This window comes from Dendropsophus ebraccatus, chromosome 2, assembly GCF_027789765.1.
Source record: "Dendropsophus ebraccatus isolate aDenEbr1 chromosome 2, aDenEbr1.pat, whole genome shotgun sequence".
In the NCBI taxonomy this organism is placed as follows: Eukaryota; Metazoa; Chordata; class Amphibia; order Anura; family Hylidae; genus Dendropsophus; species Dendropsophus ebraccatus.
In genome coordinates, this window is record NC_091455.1 from 197314863 (window position 1) to 197335634 (window position 20772).

Genomic DNA, 20772 nt, shown 5'->3' on the forward strand with positions numbered 1-20772 from the left:
AATGATCAACAATAGAGATGAGCGAACCTGGAGCATGCTCGAGTCGATCCGAACCCGAACTTTCGGCATTTGATTAGTGGTGGCTGCTGAAGTTGGATAAAGCCCTAAGGCTATGTGGAAAACATGGATATAGTCATTGGCTGTATCCATGTTTTCCAGACAACCTTAGAGCTTTATCCAAGTTCAGCAGCCCGGGTTCGGGTTCGGATCGACTTAAACCCGAACCCGGTTCGCTCATCTCTAATCAACAATAAAAATAGGTCCAGATTCTATCAAACAATCAATGATTTCTTGTTGGTTATTCAATAGTTGACTGTTATTACACAAAATGATCGAGCAGGAGCAGGTTTAGATTTGTATAATGATTTACACCTATGAGCGGGCATAAATCATGATAAATCTTGGCACCAGGGCAGGGTACAACTACATCCATTGCACCCCCTATAGCTTCACTCCTCTAAGGGTCCAATTATACGAGCCAAAGAAGACCCAATCACTACTGTAAGGGCCCTATTCCACCAGACAATTATTGTTCAGATTATCGTTAAATCGTTCGAATCTAAACTATAATTGTTCGGTTGAAATGCAGTTAACGATTAACGACCGAACGAGAAATCATTGATCGCTTTATAAGACCTGGACCTGTTTTTATCGTTGCTCGTTCGCAAAACGCTCCCAAATCGTTCGCATTGAATAAGACGTGGTTCGGTCGTTCGCAGTAGATACGAACACAATAGCGAAGAAATAGCGAATACGCAAATACGATCATAAGTAACGACTATCGTTCCATGGAAATGAGTGTACATTTTCAGGTCTTTCGCAATAGCGGCCGTTTGAGATTGTTAATTGTTAATGATTATGTGAACGATAATCGCCCTGTGGAATAGGGCCCTAAACGAGTTCCAATCTGCTAGATCATCGCTCGTTTACTGGGCCTATTACACTGCCCAATAATCGCTTAGCAAGGGCTGCATTCGCATCTTTAGCGAGCGATGTCCATGCAGCCGTTGCCCAAACAGTAAATACTTCACCTGACCACGCTCCCGGTCTTTGCGCATCACTTTTGCGCAGTCGGTGGCCAATGATTTTTGGGCAGTGCCTAAAAAAACGATCAGCTGATGATGGTTCCATTGGCTGATGATTGTCTCTACTACACGGAGTGATAACCGGCCAAAGTAGATGCGAGTCATTTTCTGTAATATTACATGTTCTTTTTTCATCTCAATTATTTCAGCATGGCAAAACTTTTTATAAGTCTTCTGTTTCTTCCGGCATTGACGTTAGTTCTCATCACATTCCCATAGCAAAGCCCAAAGTTTATTTCAAGAAAACATGAGGAAAAAAAAAGTCATTAGAATAAGTCATGTTGTACGTTTCACTTGAAGGCTGTTTATCTAAGGGAAGGTATCAGATCTCTCTGCCAGGCACAATAATTGATAATCCTGGAGCAAAAGCACTAAGCGGCCGGCCATAAACCCTGCACAGGTTAAACATTGTCTAAGGACACACCTGCCCATTATAGTGACGGGAGACGATGTGACACCAGTTATGACCACGGAGAATCAGCCATCAAAATACATGTCTCATTTTTTTCTCCTCATTGAAAAATTCTGGTTTTTATTTTACCCAAATGAGTAAAGCCTGCAGATTCTTTGGTCCTCTTATATTATTCTATATCAATGCCATTATAAGACCAAGCCATGGGAACGGATATCAGTGCAGCCAAGGGTTGTCTGTGCCACTGGATTACGTATGTGATTTCACCGATCAGTGCGGGGATGGAAGTGATGAAGTTTCCTGTAAGTAACCATTTTTTTATTACCATTTTAAAAAATAATTTTATTGGACTTTTTGATTTATATGTTTTTTTTTAAATTCTTAAGATATAAAGTAAATAATTTTGCTCTGAGAAACGAGTAAATGAACAGTAACTCTTGTGTACAAACCATTTTTTTAATAATGCTATTGGTCAAAATCTAAAAAAGTTGATAAAGTTTGTAAAAAATTATTTTTACCTTTAAGAAAAAGTATATACAGTATTTATTGTGTCTCCCTGTACCTAGTGTTGTCGATGGTGTTTACATCCAGTAGTAGTAAAGCAGTAAAGTGGAGACAGTACTGGAACTAGGAATCCTCTGTGAGTAGTGTTGGGTTTAGGGCTATAAGTGACGAAGTAAAACTTTTCCAAAAGACCCCCTCCTTGAGAGGACCACTTCCTTATCCAGACTTTTCCTGGGACAGATTTTCCATTCCTTATATATCCTATATATTATACTTACTGACCATCTTCTTTGACAAGACTGTTCCCTAGCTCAGTGTTTCTCGACTCCAGTCCTCATATAACCCCAACAGGTCATGTTATGAGGATTTCCTTAGTATTTTGCAGGTGATATAATTATACTCATCAGGTATCATCTCTTGTGTTCCCTGCATGGGATATCCTCAAGTCATGACTTGTTGGGAGGACTTGAAGACTGGAGATAGAGTAGGGTGACTATTTCAAATAGACTATGTCTATATCTCATCCACTTTGTACAAATTGTTGTGCAAGGTACATTAAAGGGGTTTTCCTGGGATAACCCCCTTAACCCTTGACTAGAGATGAGGGGACCGTCAGACCAAAAGTCCGGCGCTCTCTCGTCATGCCTGTGATCCCGGCCGCATAGTTGCAATCCCGTGAATATGCGGCCAGGATATTCCAGGGATTTCAACATCGATTCTCTGGAATATCCTGGCCGCATATTCCCGGGAGCGCAACTATGCGGCCGGGATCACAGGCATGAAGAGAGAGCGAAGTGCTTTCGGACCAAAAGTCTGAACAGTTCGCTCATCTCTACCCTTGCCCCTATAGAGAATGATTGGATTGCTGCCACTCCGTACTGGGGAAAGAATCAATGAAAGTTCCAGAAGTCAGACACCCACAGATCAGCTAGCTATCCCCTATCCCATGGATAGTGAATGACTTTGCATCTTGGTAAAACCCCTCTAATTTGAAAGTTTTAAGTTAAAAACAGGTGTCGTTTAGCAGGAGGAATGGTAGGGCGGCGGGGGGGGGGGGGGGGGGGGGGTGTTACTATGTTACTACAGCTTTGTAAATTTACTGTAATTAAAGGAGTCATCTAAGACTGGACTAATTTTCCAAAAGCTTGTTGGGTTCTCTGGTCCTATATTTTAAACGCTACAGATGTAGATGTTGGTGCCTCCAGGCTATGCTTCCTCCAAGACTTTCTCAATTGTTACATACCGGTTCTCCTCTGGTCATATCACTGTTAGCAGGGTTCTAGTCCTTAAGGTGCTTCAACAGGTGATGATTGGAGCAGATATCACAATTATATTCCCAGCCCCAAAAATTCTAAAACATGACCATTTGGAGGTCCTCAAGGACTGGGGGTTGCGAAACCCTAGACCGCAAACAAGAATTAAAGAAGCGGAGCTAATATACCAGTATAAGCAACACATCAATAATATGATTGATCATACCCTTGATCAAAGTTTCTTTAGAGGTCCTTGGCTTGAAAACTTCGAGAGACACAACTGTAGATTACCAAGCGACCGACCAATTCTTTCTCCTTTAGGAGATTCTGTATTTTCATTGCTACCATTTCATAGCAGCACACATCAATGAATAATGCAAGAAAGAGGTTAAAAGAAGTTTGGCAAAGTCAGATTTGTATAAATCATGTCGGAAATAAGCCTGCATTAATGTTATGCTACATTAGAATACAAATGGATTGTTTCCCAGTAATGATTTAGACCTGGATTTTGAAACGAGCCTCGGTATAAAGCATTGCCCATCTGTTAGTCTCTACTTCTGGACTTCAAACTCTTTCTCTGTCTAATATGTATTTTCAAGGAGAAAATTATTAAAAGAGGTATCACAGTTCAGGCACTCATAATATGGAAGCTCATTATGATAAAGAGGCCTTAATACACTTTATCGGTGACAAGTGGAGAGAACTTATGGTTCCATACGTGATCTGTTAGCCCTGGGAGGCTATATTTATGAAATCAATTCCCATAAAGTAATAATACCATTATAAGAGATCAGAGCTGGGAATTAATGACACCATATAGTTCTACAGTGCAGTTCTGTAGAATAAGGACATTACTGATATAATAGAAGACATACGTCTGTTGATGGAGCGGATGTTCCTCGCGTGTTTACAAGCATCCTATGGATTCAATTTACCTGTTCTATGGATAAATCTGATTTTTTTTTTTGATTGTGTAAATAAGTATCAGAAACTAGAATTGCTAGTCCCTAATAGGATAATGCTTTGAACTGTACACTGGCTGAGGCACTGTTCACACAATCATTAGATGCTCCACCAGATTTAAAGGGGTTGTTCACCAATTTATTTTTGTCTTTCAAATCAACTGGTGCCAGAAAGTGCAAGAGATTTGTATTTTACTTCTATTTAAAAATCTGGTGTTCCAGTACTTAGCTGCTGTATGTCCTGCAGGAAGTGGTATTTTTTCCAGTCTGGAGAGCGGGAGAGGTTTTCTATGGGGATTTGCTGCTGTTCTGGACAGTTCCTGACATGGACAGAGGTGGCAGCAGAGAGCACTGTGTCAGATTGGGAAGAATACACCACTTCTTGCAGGACATACAGTAGGCAATAAGTACTGGATGACTTGAGATTTTTAAACAATACTGTAAGACTGGAGATTTCTTAATGGAAGTAAATTCAAAATCTCTGACACTTTCTGGCATCAGTTGATTTGAAAGGATCACTAGATCCTTCAGGCAGCCCATAGGATATAGCGGCGGTCTGCTACCGCCGCTCCTATTCCACGGAACGACGGCAGCAGAACGTTGCTAAATAAGTCGTTTGTCTTTCAACATGTTGAAAGACAAACGACTTCAATGATCAGCCGACATGAATGATGTTGGCTGATCGATGCCTCCTATTCCACGGGATGATTATCAGCCGTAATGGCCGATATCGGCCGAATATGGCCGACAATCGTTCCCTGGAATAGGGCCTTTAACCCCTTAACGACATCGGGCGTAAACTTACGCCCTCGCGCCCTGGTACTTGGCGCATCAGGGCGTAAATTTACGCCCGATGTTTCCCCGATCGCTGCGTGTTCACACACAGCGGTCGGGGAAGATGGCCTGCTATAAATCATAGCAGGCCATCTTAGCTTCACGGCACGGGGGGTGGTTAACACCCCCCGTGCTTACGATCGCCGCTATAGGCTGATCAATTCAGATCAGCCAATAGCGGCGATCGGAACCTTTCCGGGTCATCGGCGACCCGATGACCCGGAAAAAAATGGCGGTCGGTGCTGTCCGAGGACGGCACCGACCGCCATTACTGTAAAAAGTAATGGTGATTGCCGTGCCACCGGCCCGATCGCCGTGAACGGCCGGCCGGTACCGGCCGGCCATTCACGGCGATCGGGCCGGTGGCACGGCGATCAGAGTCCCACAATATAGTAAATACCTGCCCTGGACCCCTCAGCTAGGCAGCCGAGGGGTCCAGAGCAGGTATTTGTACATTACTCACCTGTCCCGGGCTCCTGATCGGCGTCTTCCGGGTTCGCGGCATCCTCGTCTTCGTTCGGGTCTTCGGCTTCTTCCGTGACGTCACGTTCGGCTTCTCTCGGCTATTTTCGGCTCCAGCGTCGGCTCTTTCCGTATTTTGCGCTCTGCTGCCCTCTAGCGGCTGATATGTGTAATACACTTATCAGCAGCTACAGGGATGTTCAGAATTTTTTATTTTTTTTTTTCAAATTTTTTTTTTTCTATTTTCCGCACCCTATCGCCGCTGAGTGTTGATCAGCATCGCACGAAAGTGCGCTGCTAATCAGCAACTCCTCCTTTTTGGCGTAGGGTGTTTTTTTTCTATATTCTACTGCCACGGTCTGCTTATAAGTGCCGCACATAAGTGCGGCATTTATCAGCAACTCCTTTGTTGGCGTAGGTTTTTTTTTTATACTTACTGTAAAAAAACACGTAAAAAACACTACATTACACCACACTACATTGAATAAAGTTTGACACTACACCACTACATACCCCATATACTAATCCCCGTATAAAGATGGCCCCCTGGGTGTTTTCGGCGTCAGAGGGATACGTTATTATTACCTCCGACACCGAAACAGCCAGTGAGGATGAATGGGGGGTCCTTCGTTCCTCCATTCATCCTCATCATCCTCATCCTCCAGTGACGTGTCTGGGGGTAGCGTAGCGTACGCTGCCCCCCAGACACATCTTTTCCGCCAGTACCGTCCCAATAAGAGATGACGGTATGGAGTGAAATTCTACAAACTCTGTGAGCGTACCTTAGGGTACACTTACAGATTTCGGGTACGTGCACACTGCGGAATGGCGAAGGATAACCCTTCGTGCATTCCACAGCTGGCACCCGCCGGCGGACTGATGCAGGCATGTGTCTCCACCCGTGTCATAGAATCCATTCTATGCACGGGCGGATTCCATCGTCCATCCAAAGAATGAACACGTTGGACGGAGAGCGGAATCCGCCCGTGCATAGAATGGAGTCTATGACACGTGTGGAGACGCGCGCCTGCATCAGTCCGCCGGTGGGTGCCAGCTGTGGAATGCACGAAGGGTTATCTGTCGCGATTCCGCAGTGTGCACGTACCCTTAGAGTGTATGTAGGAAGGGACACCCGAATCCAGCCCCCAGATGCCCCCCCATCCTCGGAGTTAGTGGGAAGATCGTCCGGGAACTGATCTTCCCACTGCTGGATAAAGGTCACCATCTGTACGGGGATAACTTTTATACCAGCACCCCCCTCCTCTGGTCTCTCGCTGCCCTGTAGCTTGCGGCACGATCCGAACATATCAGAAGTAGTAATAGCGCCCTAATATTTAGCAGCCATGGAGCGGACCCAGCGCTTCTGGATATGAAGGACCCCGTATCGCACCAGGACAACATTTTCCAGGTGACGTCCCCCACACTGGAGAAAGGGAGACCCCAGAAGAAGTGCAGAGTGTGGTGTAACAGGGGGATCAGGAAGGACAACATTTTCCAGTGTGACGCCTGTCCTGATCCCCCCGGCCTCTGTATACTGGATCGCTCCAAGGCGCACCACACGTCATTGGGGTTCTACATTATCTAAATTCTGTCCCTTATTCCTATTTCAGGGGTCACGTTGATCCAGGGATTATTCTGATCGCCATTATGGAGTCGGGAAGGAATTTTTCCCCTGTGATGAGGCTACTGTCGTCTGCCTTACGAGGGTTTTTTTTTGCCTTCCTCTGGATCAACACAGGTTGAATTTGATGGACACCTGTCATTTTCAACCTTATAAACTAATAATTGGCCTAATACCCCCAAAATAAATTAGAATTGTTCCTTTTCCCCAGCTAAATAGGTATGGCCGCCATTCCCATTAGAGGATGCCATGATGCAATTACAAAGCCTCTGTGCGGCCAGGACAGTAGAAACCCCCCACAAGTGACCCCATTCTGGAAACTACACCCCATAAGGAATCTAAGAAGGGGGGCAGCGGGGATATGGCCCCCTGGTGACGGCCACATTTGGGACGTGAAAATGAAAAAAATTGTATTTTTTATTTTCTCGGCACATGTTCTACGTAAGTGCCCGTCACCAGTGGGGTCCATATGCTCACTGTACCCCTTGTTGGATTCCTTGTGGGGTGTAGTTTCCAGAATGGGGTCACTTGTCGGGGGTTTCTACTGTCCTGGCAGCACAGGAGCTTTGTAATTGCGACATGGCCTCCATCCTCCATTCCAGCCTCTAAATGGCGCTCTGTCCCTTTGGTGACTTGCCCTGTGCCCATATGGCACATTATGTCCACATGTGGGGTATTTTCGTACTCAGGGGAAATTACCCTACACGTTTTGTGTTCATTTTCTTTTTTAACCCCTTGTGGAAATGGAAAAAAATCAAGGCTAGACCAACATTTAGTGTAATTTTTGTAAAATTTTTACTCTAAATCATTAATCTTGTCATGTTTTTTCATTTTCACAAGGGGTTAAAAGATAAAAAAAACATTTAATGTGTAGAGCAATTTCCCCTGAGTTTGGAAATACCCCACATGTGGACATAAAGCGCCATGCGGGTGCAGGGTAAGCCTCCGAAGGGAAGAAGCGCCATTTGGTTTTTGAAGGCTGGATTTGGATGGAATGGATTTCGAGGGGCCATGTTGCATTCAAAAGGCCCCTGTGTTGCCAAGACAGTTGAAACCCCCCACAAGTGACCCCATTATGGAAACTGCACCCCTCAAGGAATGTAACAAGGGGTGTAGTGAGCATATGGACCCCACGGGTGACGGACACAAATGTGGAACAATGTGGCGTGAAAATGAAGTATTACATTTTTTACACTATAATGTTGGTTTAGCCTTGAATATATCATTTTCACAAGGGGTTAAAAGAGGAGAAAAAAAACTAAATGTGTAGCGCAATTTCCCCCGAGTCCGTAAATACCCCACATGTGGACATAAAGCGCCATGCGGGTGCAGGGCAAGCCTCCGAAGGGAACGAGCACCATTTCGTTTTTGAAGGCTGGATTTGGATGGAATGGATTTTGAGGGGCCATGTTGCATTCAAAAGGCCTCTGTGTTGCCAAGACAGTTGAAACCCCCCACAAGTGACCCCATTATGGAAACTACACCCCTCAGGGAATGTAACAAGGGGTGTAGTGAGCATATTGACCCCACTGGTGACGGGCACAAATGTGGAACAATGTGGCGTGAAAATGAAATATTACATTTTTTACACTATAATGTTGGTTTAGCCTTGAATTTATCATTTTCACAAGGGGTTAAAAGAGAAAAAAACACACAATATGTGTAGAGCAATTTCCCCCGAGTCCGTAAATACCCCACATGTGGACATAAAGCGCCATGTGGGCGCAGGGCAAGCCTCCGAAGGGAAGGAGCGCCATTTGGATTTTGGAGGTTGGATTTGGCTAGAATGGATGATGAACGCCATGTCGCATTTACAGAGCCCTCGTGCTGCCAAAACACTGGAAACCCCCCACAAGTGACCCCATTCTGGAAACTGCACCCCTCAAGGAATCTAACAAGGGGTGCAGTGAGGATATGGACCCCTTGATGACGGGCACATTTGTGCCATGAAAGTGAAAAAATGAAATTTTTCCCTTTCACGTCACATTGTTCCACATTTGTGCCCGTCACCAGTGGGGTCCATATGCTCACTGCACCCCTTGTTAGATTCCTTGAGGGGTGTAGTTTCCAGAATGGAATCACTTGTGGGGGGTTTCCAGTGTTTTGGCAGCACGAGGGCTCTGTAAATGCGACATGGCCCTTGAAATCCTTTTCAGTGAAATTCAGCTTCCAAAAGCCAATTGGCGCTCCTTCCCTTTGGAGGCTCGTCCTGCGCCCCCTTGGCACTCTATCGCCACATGTGGGGTATTTCTGTACTCGGGAGAAACTGCGCTACACATTTTTTGTCTTTTTTTGCCTCTTATCCCTTTAAGAAAATGAAAAATTGAAGGCTAGAACAACGTTTTAGTGTAAAAAATAAATTTTTCTTTTTTCACGCCATATTGTTCGGAAAATCTGTGAAGCACCTGTGGGGTCCAGATGCTCACCGCACCCCTTGTTACATTCCTTGAGGGGTGTAGTTTTCTAAATGGTGTCCCTTTAGGGGTGTTTTTTAGGTTTTAACACCCCAGAGCCTCTGCCAACCCGAAGTGGTACAGTCAAAAATGACCAAATATAACGGAGGCGTTGAAATTCACTAGGCGCTCCCTTATATCTGAGGCTTGTGGTTGCGTCAAATAGCGCAATAGGGCCACATATGGGGTATTTCTATAAACTGCAGAAACGGGGCAATAATTATTGGGGTGCATTTCTCTGGTAATAGGTTTATAATTATGAAAAATATTGGATTACAATAAAATCTCTGCACAGAAAATTAAAATTTTCAAATTCCTTACACACTTGGCTTTTATTTCTGTGACTCCCCTAAAGGGTTTAAACACTTTCTGGATGTGCTTTTGCAGAGTTTGGGGGGTGCAGTTTCTGAAATGGGGTGCTTTGTGGGGCTTTCTAACATACAGGCCCCTCAAATACACTTTAAACCTGAACAGGTCCCTAAAAATATCTGATTTTGAAATTTTACTGAAAATTTGGAAATTTGCTGCTAATGTTTTAAGCTTCCTATCGTCTAAAAAAAATGAAAGATAGTTTAATAAATGCCGCCAACATAAAGTAGACATGTTGCTAATGCTATTTAATATATAATTTATGTGGTATAACCACTTTCTGTATACGCAAAGAAGTTTCAAAGTTGGAAAAATGCATTTTTTCACATTTTTTCACCTTATTTGGGTTTTTTTCATAAAGATTTGTTATGAGTATCGACTCCAATTTACCAGAAATGTAAAGTACAATATGTCACGAGAAAACAATCTCAGAATCAGCCGGATAGGTAAAAGCATCCCGAAGTTATTAATGACTAAAGTGACACTGGTCATATTCATAAAATTTGTCTCTGTCATTAAGGCCATTTCAGGCTCTGTCCTTAAGGGGTTAATGTCCACGGGGTGACAGATGCATCAATGCCATCGTGAGATTGCCAGCGATAAAAGCAAAAAAATTAACAAACAAAAAAAAATTGTTTGGGTTCAGCAATGCTCTCCTCTCAACACACCACTCCCGATCTCTGTTTTCGTAAATATCTGCAATGCCAATCAAATAACAATTCTGGAACACCTATCCTATAACTCTGTGATGTGCTGTTCCTTTGATATTCTTACTACAAATGAATGGCTCGATAACCAACCGGGCGTTACCAATTAGGGGCGTGTTTCTACACTGCCTTAGGCTATGTTCACACTACGTAAAAGTACGGCCGTACTTTATACGGGCGAACAATGCCTATTGTTCTATGGGATCCCCGACGGAGCGTATACACATCGTATGCGCTCCGACCGGGATCCTGCATGGAGCCGCAAATAACTGACATGTCAGTTTTCTGCGGCCGTAATTCAATGAATTGCGGCCGTAAGAAACCCTGTCAGTTCACACAGTGAAGCGAGCAGCTCCGGTTGCTCCCTTCACTGTGTGCTATGGGAAGCTCTGATGCATCAGAGCTCTGCGGCCGGGAAGATCATCCGGCCGGTACTTAAGTATACGTAGTGTGAACATAGCCTAATGGTGCGTTTACACGGAACAATTATCATTCGAATTTTCGCAATAACGATCGCATTTGAACGATAATTGGCTCGTGAAAACACAGTGAATGATTAAGCAACAAGCGAAAAATCATTCATTGTGATCTTTCAACATGTTCTCAAATCGTCGTTGGTCGTTCGCAAAAAAAATTCGCAGATCCCTTCATGTAAACAGTCTTTCAAAGATTCACCCTATGTGTGTGATGGGCTTAAGTGATCTTAAAAACGATTGCAATAACGATTTTTCTAACAGATTTTCTAAAGAATTTTCTAACGATTTATTCATCTAAACGCTGATCGTTATAAAAACCAAATCATTGCTTCAAAATCGTTAAACGATCGATTGGGCAAATTATTGCTTTGTGTAAACGGACCATGACATTGTCCAATCAGAACTGACAGTTCCAGACAGTGTCCCCAACTGGTAACACCAAGTTGGCCAATTTCCGAATATATTGGACGCTCACTAATCCGACTTGCAAGACATGATAGATTTTAAAGCCAAGTAGTGTACAATAGAGCTGTGTGCATTGATGATCAATCATATATTAATCTACAAAATTAAAAAAAAAAATTCTGGGCGGGTTGTGAATCCATTCCTTAAAATTGTGCAGATCCATTGGTCTATGTTACAAAAGGGAACTGTTTCAGTTTCACGTATAAAAAAATAGTCATCGATTAAAAAAAAAAAGGAAAATCACCTACGTTATATTTACGCTTTGGATTATCCTAAATTATCCCTTTTTGGGTGAATTCTTATCTTTCTGTCACTGATCAAAATATTTGTTATTCCAACGTTAAAAACGTTTCCCCCGACTGTCAAAACTCAGCTGGCGAAATCTGATTCTGATATGTCGTACAAATCACTCGTCTACATAAAAGAAAATCTGCAGATGTTCTCAAAATGCTAAACGTGGTATTTATCAGAGAAGACATTAAACTCTTTTATGCTATCAGTTTTTACATGTCTCAAGGGTTCTTTTACCTAATGTAAAAGCACAATGAAAGGGCTATTCAGCCCTGATCTCCTTAAGGACTCATCAGGCTTGCAAACGTGTAGATGCAATAAAGAACAGAGTGGCTATATGTCAGATAAGATCTCTCTCCGAAGGAATATTTACTATGGGTAAAACTGGCTCAGTTGCCCCTAGCAATCAATCAGATTCCACCTTTCATTCCTCACAGACTCTTTGGAAAATGAAAGGTGGAATCTGATTGGTTGCTAGGGGCAACTGGGCCAGTTTCACTTTACACCATGTTTGATAAATCTCCCCCATATTACTATGTATTAAGGCTGTATACAGCTTTTATCTAGTTTATAAATGGCCATAAGGGTTAGTTGACCTGGGTGACTAATAATAGGGACCCTTGAGTTGGTGTCATGGCCGAGGCGGTCCGTGCTCTGGGCCGATACCGCTCCTGGTCACCAGCGGACAGGGGTCTGGGGCTGCTGTTTCTTCAGCCACGCCGGGCACCTCACGTGTCCACGCTTCTGCTTCCTGTCTTGGATGTCCCCGCTGAAGGTGCACGCCGCTCTTCTATGATTTAAAGAGGCAGTACACTTTTAATTTGTCTGGGCACTCTAACACCACCCTATAAATTCCTGCTTCCTCCTGACTCTGGTGTTGGAGCTCTGGATCCAGCCATGGGTCCTTCTGTGTTCCTGCCTGCCTACATGTCTCCAGCTGCCTGTACCTCACCCACCGCTGCTGGCTAGCCTAGCCAGGGGTAGCGACCTGGTATGCCGCCTTGCTATGAGCACTGGTGAAGACCAGTGGCCCCTTAGACTCCGCTCCCTGGTGCAGCTTATGCCATACATTAACCCTTTAAGGACAGAGCAAATTTAGATTTTTGCGTTTTCGGTTTTTCCTCCTTGTGCATAAAAGGCCATAGCACTTGCATTTTTCCACCTAGAGACCCATATGAGCCCTTATTTTTTGCGTCACTAATTGTACTTTGCAATGACAGGCTGAATTTTTGCATAAAGTACACTGCGAAACCAGAAAAAAATTCAAAGTGTGGTGAAATTGAAAAAAAAAAACGCATTTTGTTTATTTGGGGGAAATGTGTTTTTACGCCATTCGCCCTGGGGTAAAACTGACTTGTTATATATGTTCCTCAAGTCGTTACGATTAAAACGATATGTAACATGTATAACTTATATTGTATCGGATGGCCTGTAAAAAATTGAAACCATTGTCAACAAATATACAACACTTAAAACCGCTCCATTCCCAGGCTTATAGCGCTTTTATCCTTTGGTCTATGGGGCTGTGTGAGGTGTCATTTTTTGCGCCATGACATGTTCTTTCTATCGGTACCTTGATTGCGCATATACGACTTTTTGATCGCTTTTTATTACAATTTTTCTGGATTTGATGCGACCAAAAATGCGCAATTTTGCACTTTGGGATTTTTTTGCGCTAACGCCATTTACCGTGCGAGATCAGGAATGTGATTAATTAATAGTTCGGGCGATTACGCACGCGGCGATAGCAAACATGTTTATTTATTTATTTACTTTTATTTATAACCTGGGAAAAGGGGGGTGATTCAGACTTTTATTAGGGAAGGGGGCTTTTTACTAATAATGACATTTTTTTTTTAACTTTTACACTTATACTAGAAGCCCCCCTGGGGGACTTCTAGTATAAGTGCTTTGATCTCTCATTGAGATTGAGATCCATGAGATAGGCACTCGAGTAAACGAGTGCCGAGCCGAGGACGGCGCCATCTTGGAGCGGTCCCCGGCCGGCTTCATTTATGGAGATCGCTCCTCCGGGATAACATCCCGGAGGAGCGATCTCCCCACTAGACACCAGGGATGACGCTGCGTCCGGTAATCGGATGCAGCTGTCAACTTTGACAGCTGCATCCGATTACTGTATTAGCGGGCACGGTGATCGGACCGTGCCCGCTAATACCTACGGTCCCGGGCTACACGCGGCACCCGGGACCGGCGCGGTTCAGAGCGGGGCCGCCGCGCGGCCCCGCTCTGAACTCCCTTACCGGCATCAGGGCGTAAATTTATGCCCGATGTCGTTAAGGGGTTAAAACAGGCATGGACTCTCGGGACAGGGATATAATATTACCGCTTTATAAAGCTTTGGTGCGGCCTCATCTGGAGTATGCCGTCCAGTTTTGGAACCCGATTCCTAAAAAGGACGTTCTAGAGCTGGAGAGGGTACAAAGACGGGCAACTAAACTAATAAGGGAAATGGAGCATCTTAGTTATGAGGAGAGATTAAAAGAATTACATTTGTTTTGTCAGACTTTTGATGTCCTACTATTTGATTTGCGCACCATATATTTAGTGCTATTTCTGTATAAGCAGATGGTATTTTACGTTCACAACTGTCATGCTTCTTAGCCCATTGCGGGTCATGATTATATGGAGATGATGACACGGATGATTGTAACTTCTTGTATTACTATTTTATACCATTTGTGATACTGAAATGTTTGTTCTCGGTGTGCAATAAACATCTTATTTACCCAAAAAAAGAATTACATTTGCTTAATCTGGAGAAGAGACGTTTAAGGGGAGATATGATTAATTTATTTAAATATATAAATGGCCCCTACAAGAAATATGGGGAAAAGATGTTCCAGGTAAAACCCCCTCAAAGGACAAGGGGGCACTGCCTCCGCCTGGAGAAAAAAAGGTTCAATCTCCGGAGGCGACAAGCCTTCTTTACCATGAGAACTGTGAATCTGTGGAACAGTCTACCCCAGGATCTGGTCACAGCAAAAACAGTAGAGGGCTTCAAAACAGGGCTAGACAAGTTCTTAGACCAAAATAATAGAAATGCATATGTATAGAACCGATCACCCCTCCCCCTTCCCTGTATCCAACCCCCTCCTTGGTTGAACTTGATGGACATGTGTCTTTTTTCAACCGTATTAACTATGTAACTATGTAATCTCTAGTGGTGGTACAGTGGATCCACGACTCTAGTTGTAAGGCTACGTTCACACGTAGCAAAACTAGCAGAATTGTCCGCCGCGGAATGCTGTTAGCCTCCCTCTCATAATGACACTCTATGGGAGGCGCGCGCTGTTGCTCTCCCCGAGCTGAAGAATGAACATGTTCATTCTTCAGCGCGGAGAGACGATGTGAGAACAGCAGCGCGTGCCTCCCATAGGCTCCCATTATGAGAGGGAGGCCAACGGCATTCAGCGGCGGACAATTCCGCCACGGAATTCTGCTAGTTTTGCTACGTGTGAACGTAGCCTTACAGTTTGCCATACACTTTCAATATCTCCCTGCTGAACACTTGTCCAACTGACATTTATCTTAACTGACATCCCTTTATACATGAATTTCATGCATGGCTCAAGGGGTTGGGAAAGGGTAAGCTGCAGCCAGACAGCTCTGGTATTGGCTTATATCTTCCAGAACAAGTGTCGGGCAGTAAAAATCCAACATACACGACCCTCCGATCCACCAACATCATCGCTCGGGGCAGGATCGGGAGGCCACATTGCACTTTAGACTATGATGAGCCAACCTTGAGATGAGCGAACCTCGGTTTGTCCGAAACTCAGAATCAGAATCTAAGCATTTGATTACCTGTGGCTGAAGAAGTTGGATGCAGTCCTAGGGAGTTCTGAAAAATATGGATACAACCTATGGTCTATGGCTGTATTTCCAGAAAGCCTTAGGGCTGCATCCAACTTTTTCAGGCACCGGTAATCAAAGGTTGAGAATTTGGGGTCGGACAAACCCTCCCCCAACACAGTAGAGAAAGAAAAAGGCTTGTGTTCATTATCTTGGAATACTTTTGAGAGTGTGGATACTTGGTGGTTAAGTAGCTCGATGATGGACTAACCATAACACTAATCAAAATAGGCAGCACCGGATATGATGCCTGCCTCCCTGGGATAGGTCCAAGTTCTGTCCTGGTCAATCCATGGATGAATCCAAGGTGTCACAAGGTTCCCCACACTAAAGACCTCTCTAGTTTTGGAAACTTTTTAAAGAGAAAAAAATCAACAACAACGACTATTGGCAGCCATGGCTGCAATACCCTGATGTCACCATATAACATTGCGGACCATTCTCTTTACAGTTTATACTACGTTTGACATATCTTCTATATAAAATGCTATTGCTTTGCCCGCTCATGGTCTATGGCTTCCAGCAATAATCATTCATTAGGTGGAACAGTCCAGGTTTCATGCACCTATAAATTTTTGACATTGAACGAATGGCCATCTATATGCTATTGGAGCGTAGTTTTATGGCTCCTACACAGAATTTGAATCAGAGATGTCTGTATAAAGGGATTTTCTAGAATATACAGGTTTATGAAAGATACAGTAAAGATGTAAAGCAAGGACCTCTTTACCTTGGACACGGGTGTAATATATTTCAGAATTAACAAGCAAAGCAAAAGTCTGCATTATGTTAAAGTTAACCCGGAGTGCAATAAACCAAAGAGTACCTGGGTACTAATAACCCACATGAATCATTTGTCCTATGGGGAGGTACACTAGGAGAATCACTGGTAAAGAAGGATCTGGGTGTACTTGTAGATAATATGTAGTTTCCCACAACGGGTGGTTCTTTTGTCTTTACACACCAAGGTAATGTAACTCCTTCAGGTGTCACACCAAGTCATTTTTGCTGCAATTTCTATTGCAGCCACTAGGTGTCTCACTCCCCCTGGGCACAGCTGCAGTATGTAGTAAGGTTAAGCTATGTTGTTGTGTATTATCTAACTGTATCTAACTCTGATTGACACTCTATCCATTTCTTCTCTATATCCTCCACACTTTCTGTCACACCACCCTATATATAAGAGGTTTCCTGTTCTAGTAAGTTCTTCCTAGACAGTGTATGAGAGACAGACCACAGACCAGAGTTCCTGCTGCAGTAAATAAGCAGGCCTAGCTTAGGCCAGAGCCTTGATGGGGACTATACCTTCTTTCCTATTAAAAAACTGATGCCAACAGACATGCTCTGCTAGAACCTGACTAAGGGGGTAACTGGACAATGGGACAACCCTTGCCCATGCAGAGGATCTTAACATCCGGACAGTCACCCCTTAGAAGCACAGGAAGAGGGACTTATCCACAGTAGAGCACAGTGCAAGTAAGCCACTCTCTACTGACGCTGGCTACGTGAGAAAACTTTCACTAGTTAACTCCACCCAGAGACAGAGACCTGGGACTCGTACTACCTACCAGGGCGGTCTCCGAGACTGTGCAGGTAAAAGGCGGTCAGATAAATCAGAATCTAAATGTGAGTATGAGGATTCTTTCAAGAAACACTTAGCACACATCCCGGCAGAGTACTGATACTAATCGGGTGAGGGCTCCAATCCTGCCCCTGTCTACTCTTCTATTAAACTTCTACTTCTCTACCTCAAGTCATCTCTATTCTCCTATTTGATTTCTAAATAGTATCTAAAGCACTGTTTTATTTTTGCCTTCAGTAAAGTCCAAGTATCTGTTTAAGTGGGACTCTGCCTCTCCTTGTCGCTGCACCGCTGCATCTGCACTTCACACTAGTCCTAACAAAGTTTTGATGCCCATGTGTCTGGGATGGGTATTACCACTCCTGGCCACCATGACATGTCGCCCCAAAACATCAGAGTCCACCGCCTGGTACAGCAACGGTATCCAGCACACTAGGCAATGGCAAATAGACTACAGAACAGTACACAATGTCAATCAGCTACTTCAAAGGCCAGCAGGATATTATCATGTGTTAAAGAGGATGTACCATCAGGTACATCCTCTTTAATATGGCCCACAGATAGAATGGCACAGTCACGGGGAAGCCGGTGCCGCGGTCTGTTTTTTGAACCGCAGCCCTGTTTCCGTATTCGTTCCATTGTGTACATTCTATCCAAAGGTACTGGGCCGGGGCTGAAGCACTGGAGGTGGGTTGGCCCGCCCCCAGCGGGAGGTAATTTCCTCCCCTCTATGACGAGGATCCTTTATAATCAATGGAGCCGCATCATAGAGGGGCGGGGGTTTCCTCCCTTTGGGGGCGGGCCGGCCTGCCTCCTGTACACAGGGATAGAACGGCGCTGTACACCGGAACCGGGCCACAGTTCAAAAAACAGACCGCGACACCGGCTTTCCCTTGACTGCGCCGTTCTATCCGTGGGTAATATTAAAGAGGATGTACCTGATGGTACATCCTCTTTAAAACAGGCCTGGACTCTCGGGACAGGGATATAATATTACCGCTTTATAAAGCTTTGGTGCGGCCTCATCTGGAATATGCTGTCCAGTTTTGGAACCCGATTCATAAAAAGGACGTTCTAGAGCTGGAGAGGGTACAAAGACGGGCAACTAAACTAATAAGGGGAATGGAGCATCTTAGTTACGAGGAGAGATTAAAAGAATTACATTTGTTTAGTCTGGAGAAGAGACGTTTCAGGGGAGATATGATTAACTTATTTAAATATATAAATGGCCCCTACAAGAGATATGGGGAAAAGATGTTCCAGGTAAAACCCCCTCAAAGGACAAGAGGGCACTGCCTCCGCCTAGAGAGACAAGGGGGCACTGCCTCCGCCTAGAGAGACAAGGGGGCACTGCCTCCGCCTAGAGAGACAAGAGGGCACTGCCTCCGCCTAGAGAGACAAGGGGGCGCTGCCTCCGCCTGGAGAGACAAGGGGGCGCTGCCTCCGCCTGGAGAGACAAGGGGGCACTGCCTCCGCCTAGAGAGACAAGGGGGCACTGCCTCCGCCTGGAGAAAAAAAGGTTCAATCTCGGAGGGCGAGAAGCCTTCTTTACCATGAGAAATGTGAATCTGTGGAACAGTCTACCACAGGATCTGGTCACAGCAACAACAGTAGAGGGCTTCAAAACAGGGCTAGACAAGTTCTCAGAGCAAAATAATAGAAATGCATATGTATAGAACCTATCACCCCTCCCCCTCAACTCCATCCATCCCCTCCTTGGTTGAACTTGATGGTCTTTTTTCAGCCGTACTAACTATGTTACGCTGGGTTCACACTACGTTTTTGCAATCTGTTTTTTTGAAAAAGAACTGATGCATTTTTCATTGACTTCCATTATAAAAAAAAAAAACTGATCAAAATGGATCCGTTTTTTTTAATGTACACAAAAATGTAGTCGGCTTCATTTTTGTGTCCGTTAAAAAAAAGAAAGGATCCCTTTTGCTATTTTTTTTTTTAAATATTGGAAGTCAGTGGAAAAACAGATGCAAACAAATGCATGTTTTTTTCATCCGTTTTCCATCCGTTTTTTGCAAAAGACAGATGAAAAAAAAAACGGCTTGCAAAAACGTAGTATGAACCCAGACTTACTATGTAACTCTATTACAGTCCATTAATGAATTGATCTGATTTTCGTCAGGGAAAGCGAAGCATCTGGTATAGCATGAATACGCCGTTGTCCTCTCCGTTACTGTTAATATAACACTGCAGTATCATTAGCTGCGTGAAAGCAAAAAAACAAACATGGTGACCTGCGGTGAGATGGCGGAGAACAAAAACACATGCTGATGTATGAGAACATTGGCCGGCAACCAAGAGTACCCTACTGGAGCAAGGCTCGGGGATACTGTGTACTTAATTTACTTAGAAGATGTACTGTGGATATGGTCAGCATACCTTCCTGCTCATGTAACCTGGAGTTATGTTTGTAAAATAAAGAAAACCTAAGAATTATGGCGGAGTGGCGGTGTATACCACTGCAGTCCGATCTACCGGCAGCAGCAGCCGAGAGCAATATAACACAGATCTCATTGATTTATGCAGCATATCTATACTGCATAGATCTCAATGAGAGATCAGTGTAGGTATACTAGAAGTCCTCCAGGGGGAATAACCCTAACCCCAGGGGGAATAACCTTAACCCCAGGGGGACTATTAGTATGTGTGTAAAAAAAAAAAAAAAAAAAAATATATATATATATATATATATATATATATATATATATATTAATAAAAAAAATCCCCTCTCCTAATAAAAGTCTGAATCACCCCCCTTTTCCCATTTTATAAATAAAAATAAATAAATAAATAAGCATATTTAATATCACCATGTGTGTAGTCCCCTGAACTATTAATTTATTTCATTTCTGATTCTCACGGTAAAAGGCGTAAGCGCAAGAAAATTCCAAAGTGCAAAATTGCGCCTTTTTGGTTGCATTAAATCCAGAAAAATATTAATAAAAAGTGATCAAAAAGTTGCATATACGCAAACAAGGTACCGATAGAAAGTACCGATCATGGTGCAAAAAATGACACCCCACACAGTCCCATACACCAAAGGATAAAAGCGCTATAAGCATGGTAATAGAGCGATTTTAAGGAACATTTATTTTTTTAAAAAAGGTTTTACTTTTTTAAAAGCCATCAAATAAAATAAAAGTTACACAAGTTACATATCGTAGTAATCGTACTTACTTGAGGAACATGCATAACAAGTCAGTTTTACCCTAGGGAGAACGGCGTAAACACAAAACCTCCCCAAATAAAAAAAAAATCATTTTTTTTGCAATTTCACCACACATTTAATTTTTTTCTGGTTTCGAAGGATACTTTATGCAAAAATTCAGCCTGTCATTGCAAAGTACAATTAGTGGTGCAAACAATAAGGGCTCACGTGGGTCTCTAGGTGAAAAAATGCAAGTGCTA

General features: G+C 43.6%; 1 protein-coding gene across 1 annotated transcript in view; it reads left to right on the forward strand.

Annotated features, from left to right (window-relative positions):
• The first annotated feature begins 1534 nt into the window (after positions 1-1534).
• MALRD1 (MAM and LDL receptor class A domain containing 1) overlaps positions 1535-20772 on the forward strand; it is a 288505-nt gene continuing 269267 nt past the window's right edge. Inside the window, exon 1 of the mRNA XM_069959034.1 lies at positions 1535-1799. Within this exon, the coding sequence (XP_069815135.1) occupies positions 1631-1799 (169 nt within the window). The 5' untranslated portion in view covers positions 1535-1630. The remainder of the gene's footprint in view (positions 1800-20772) is intronic.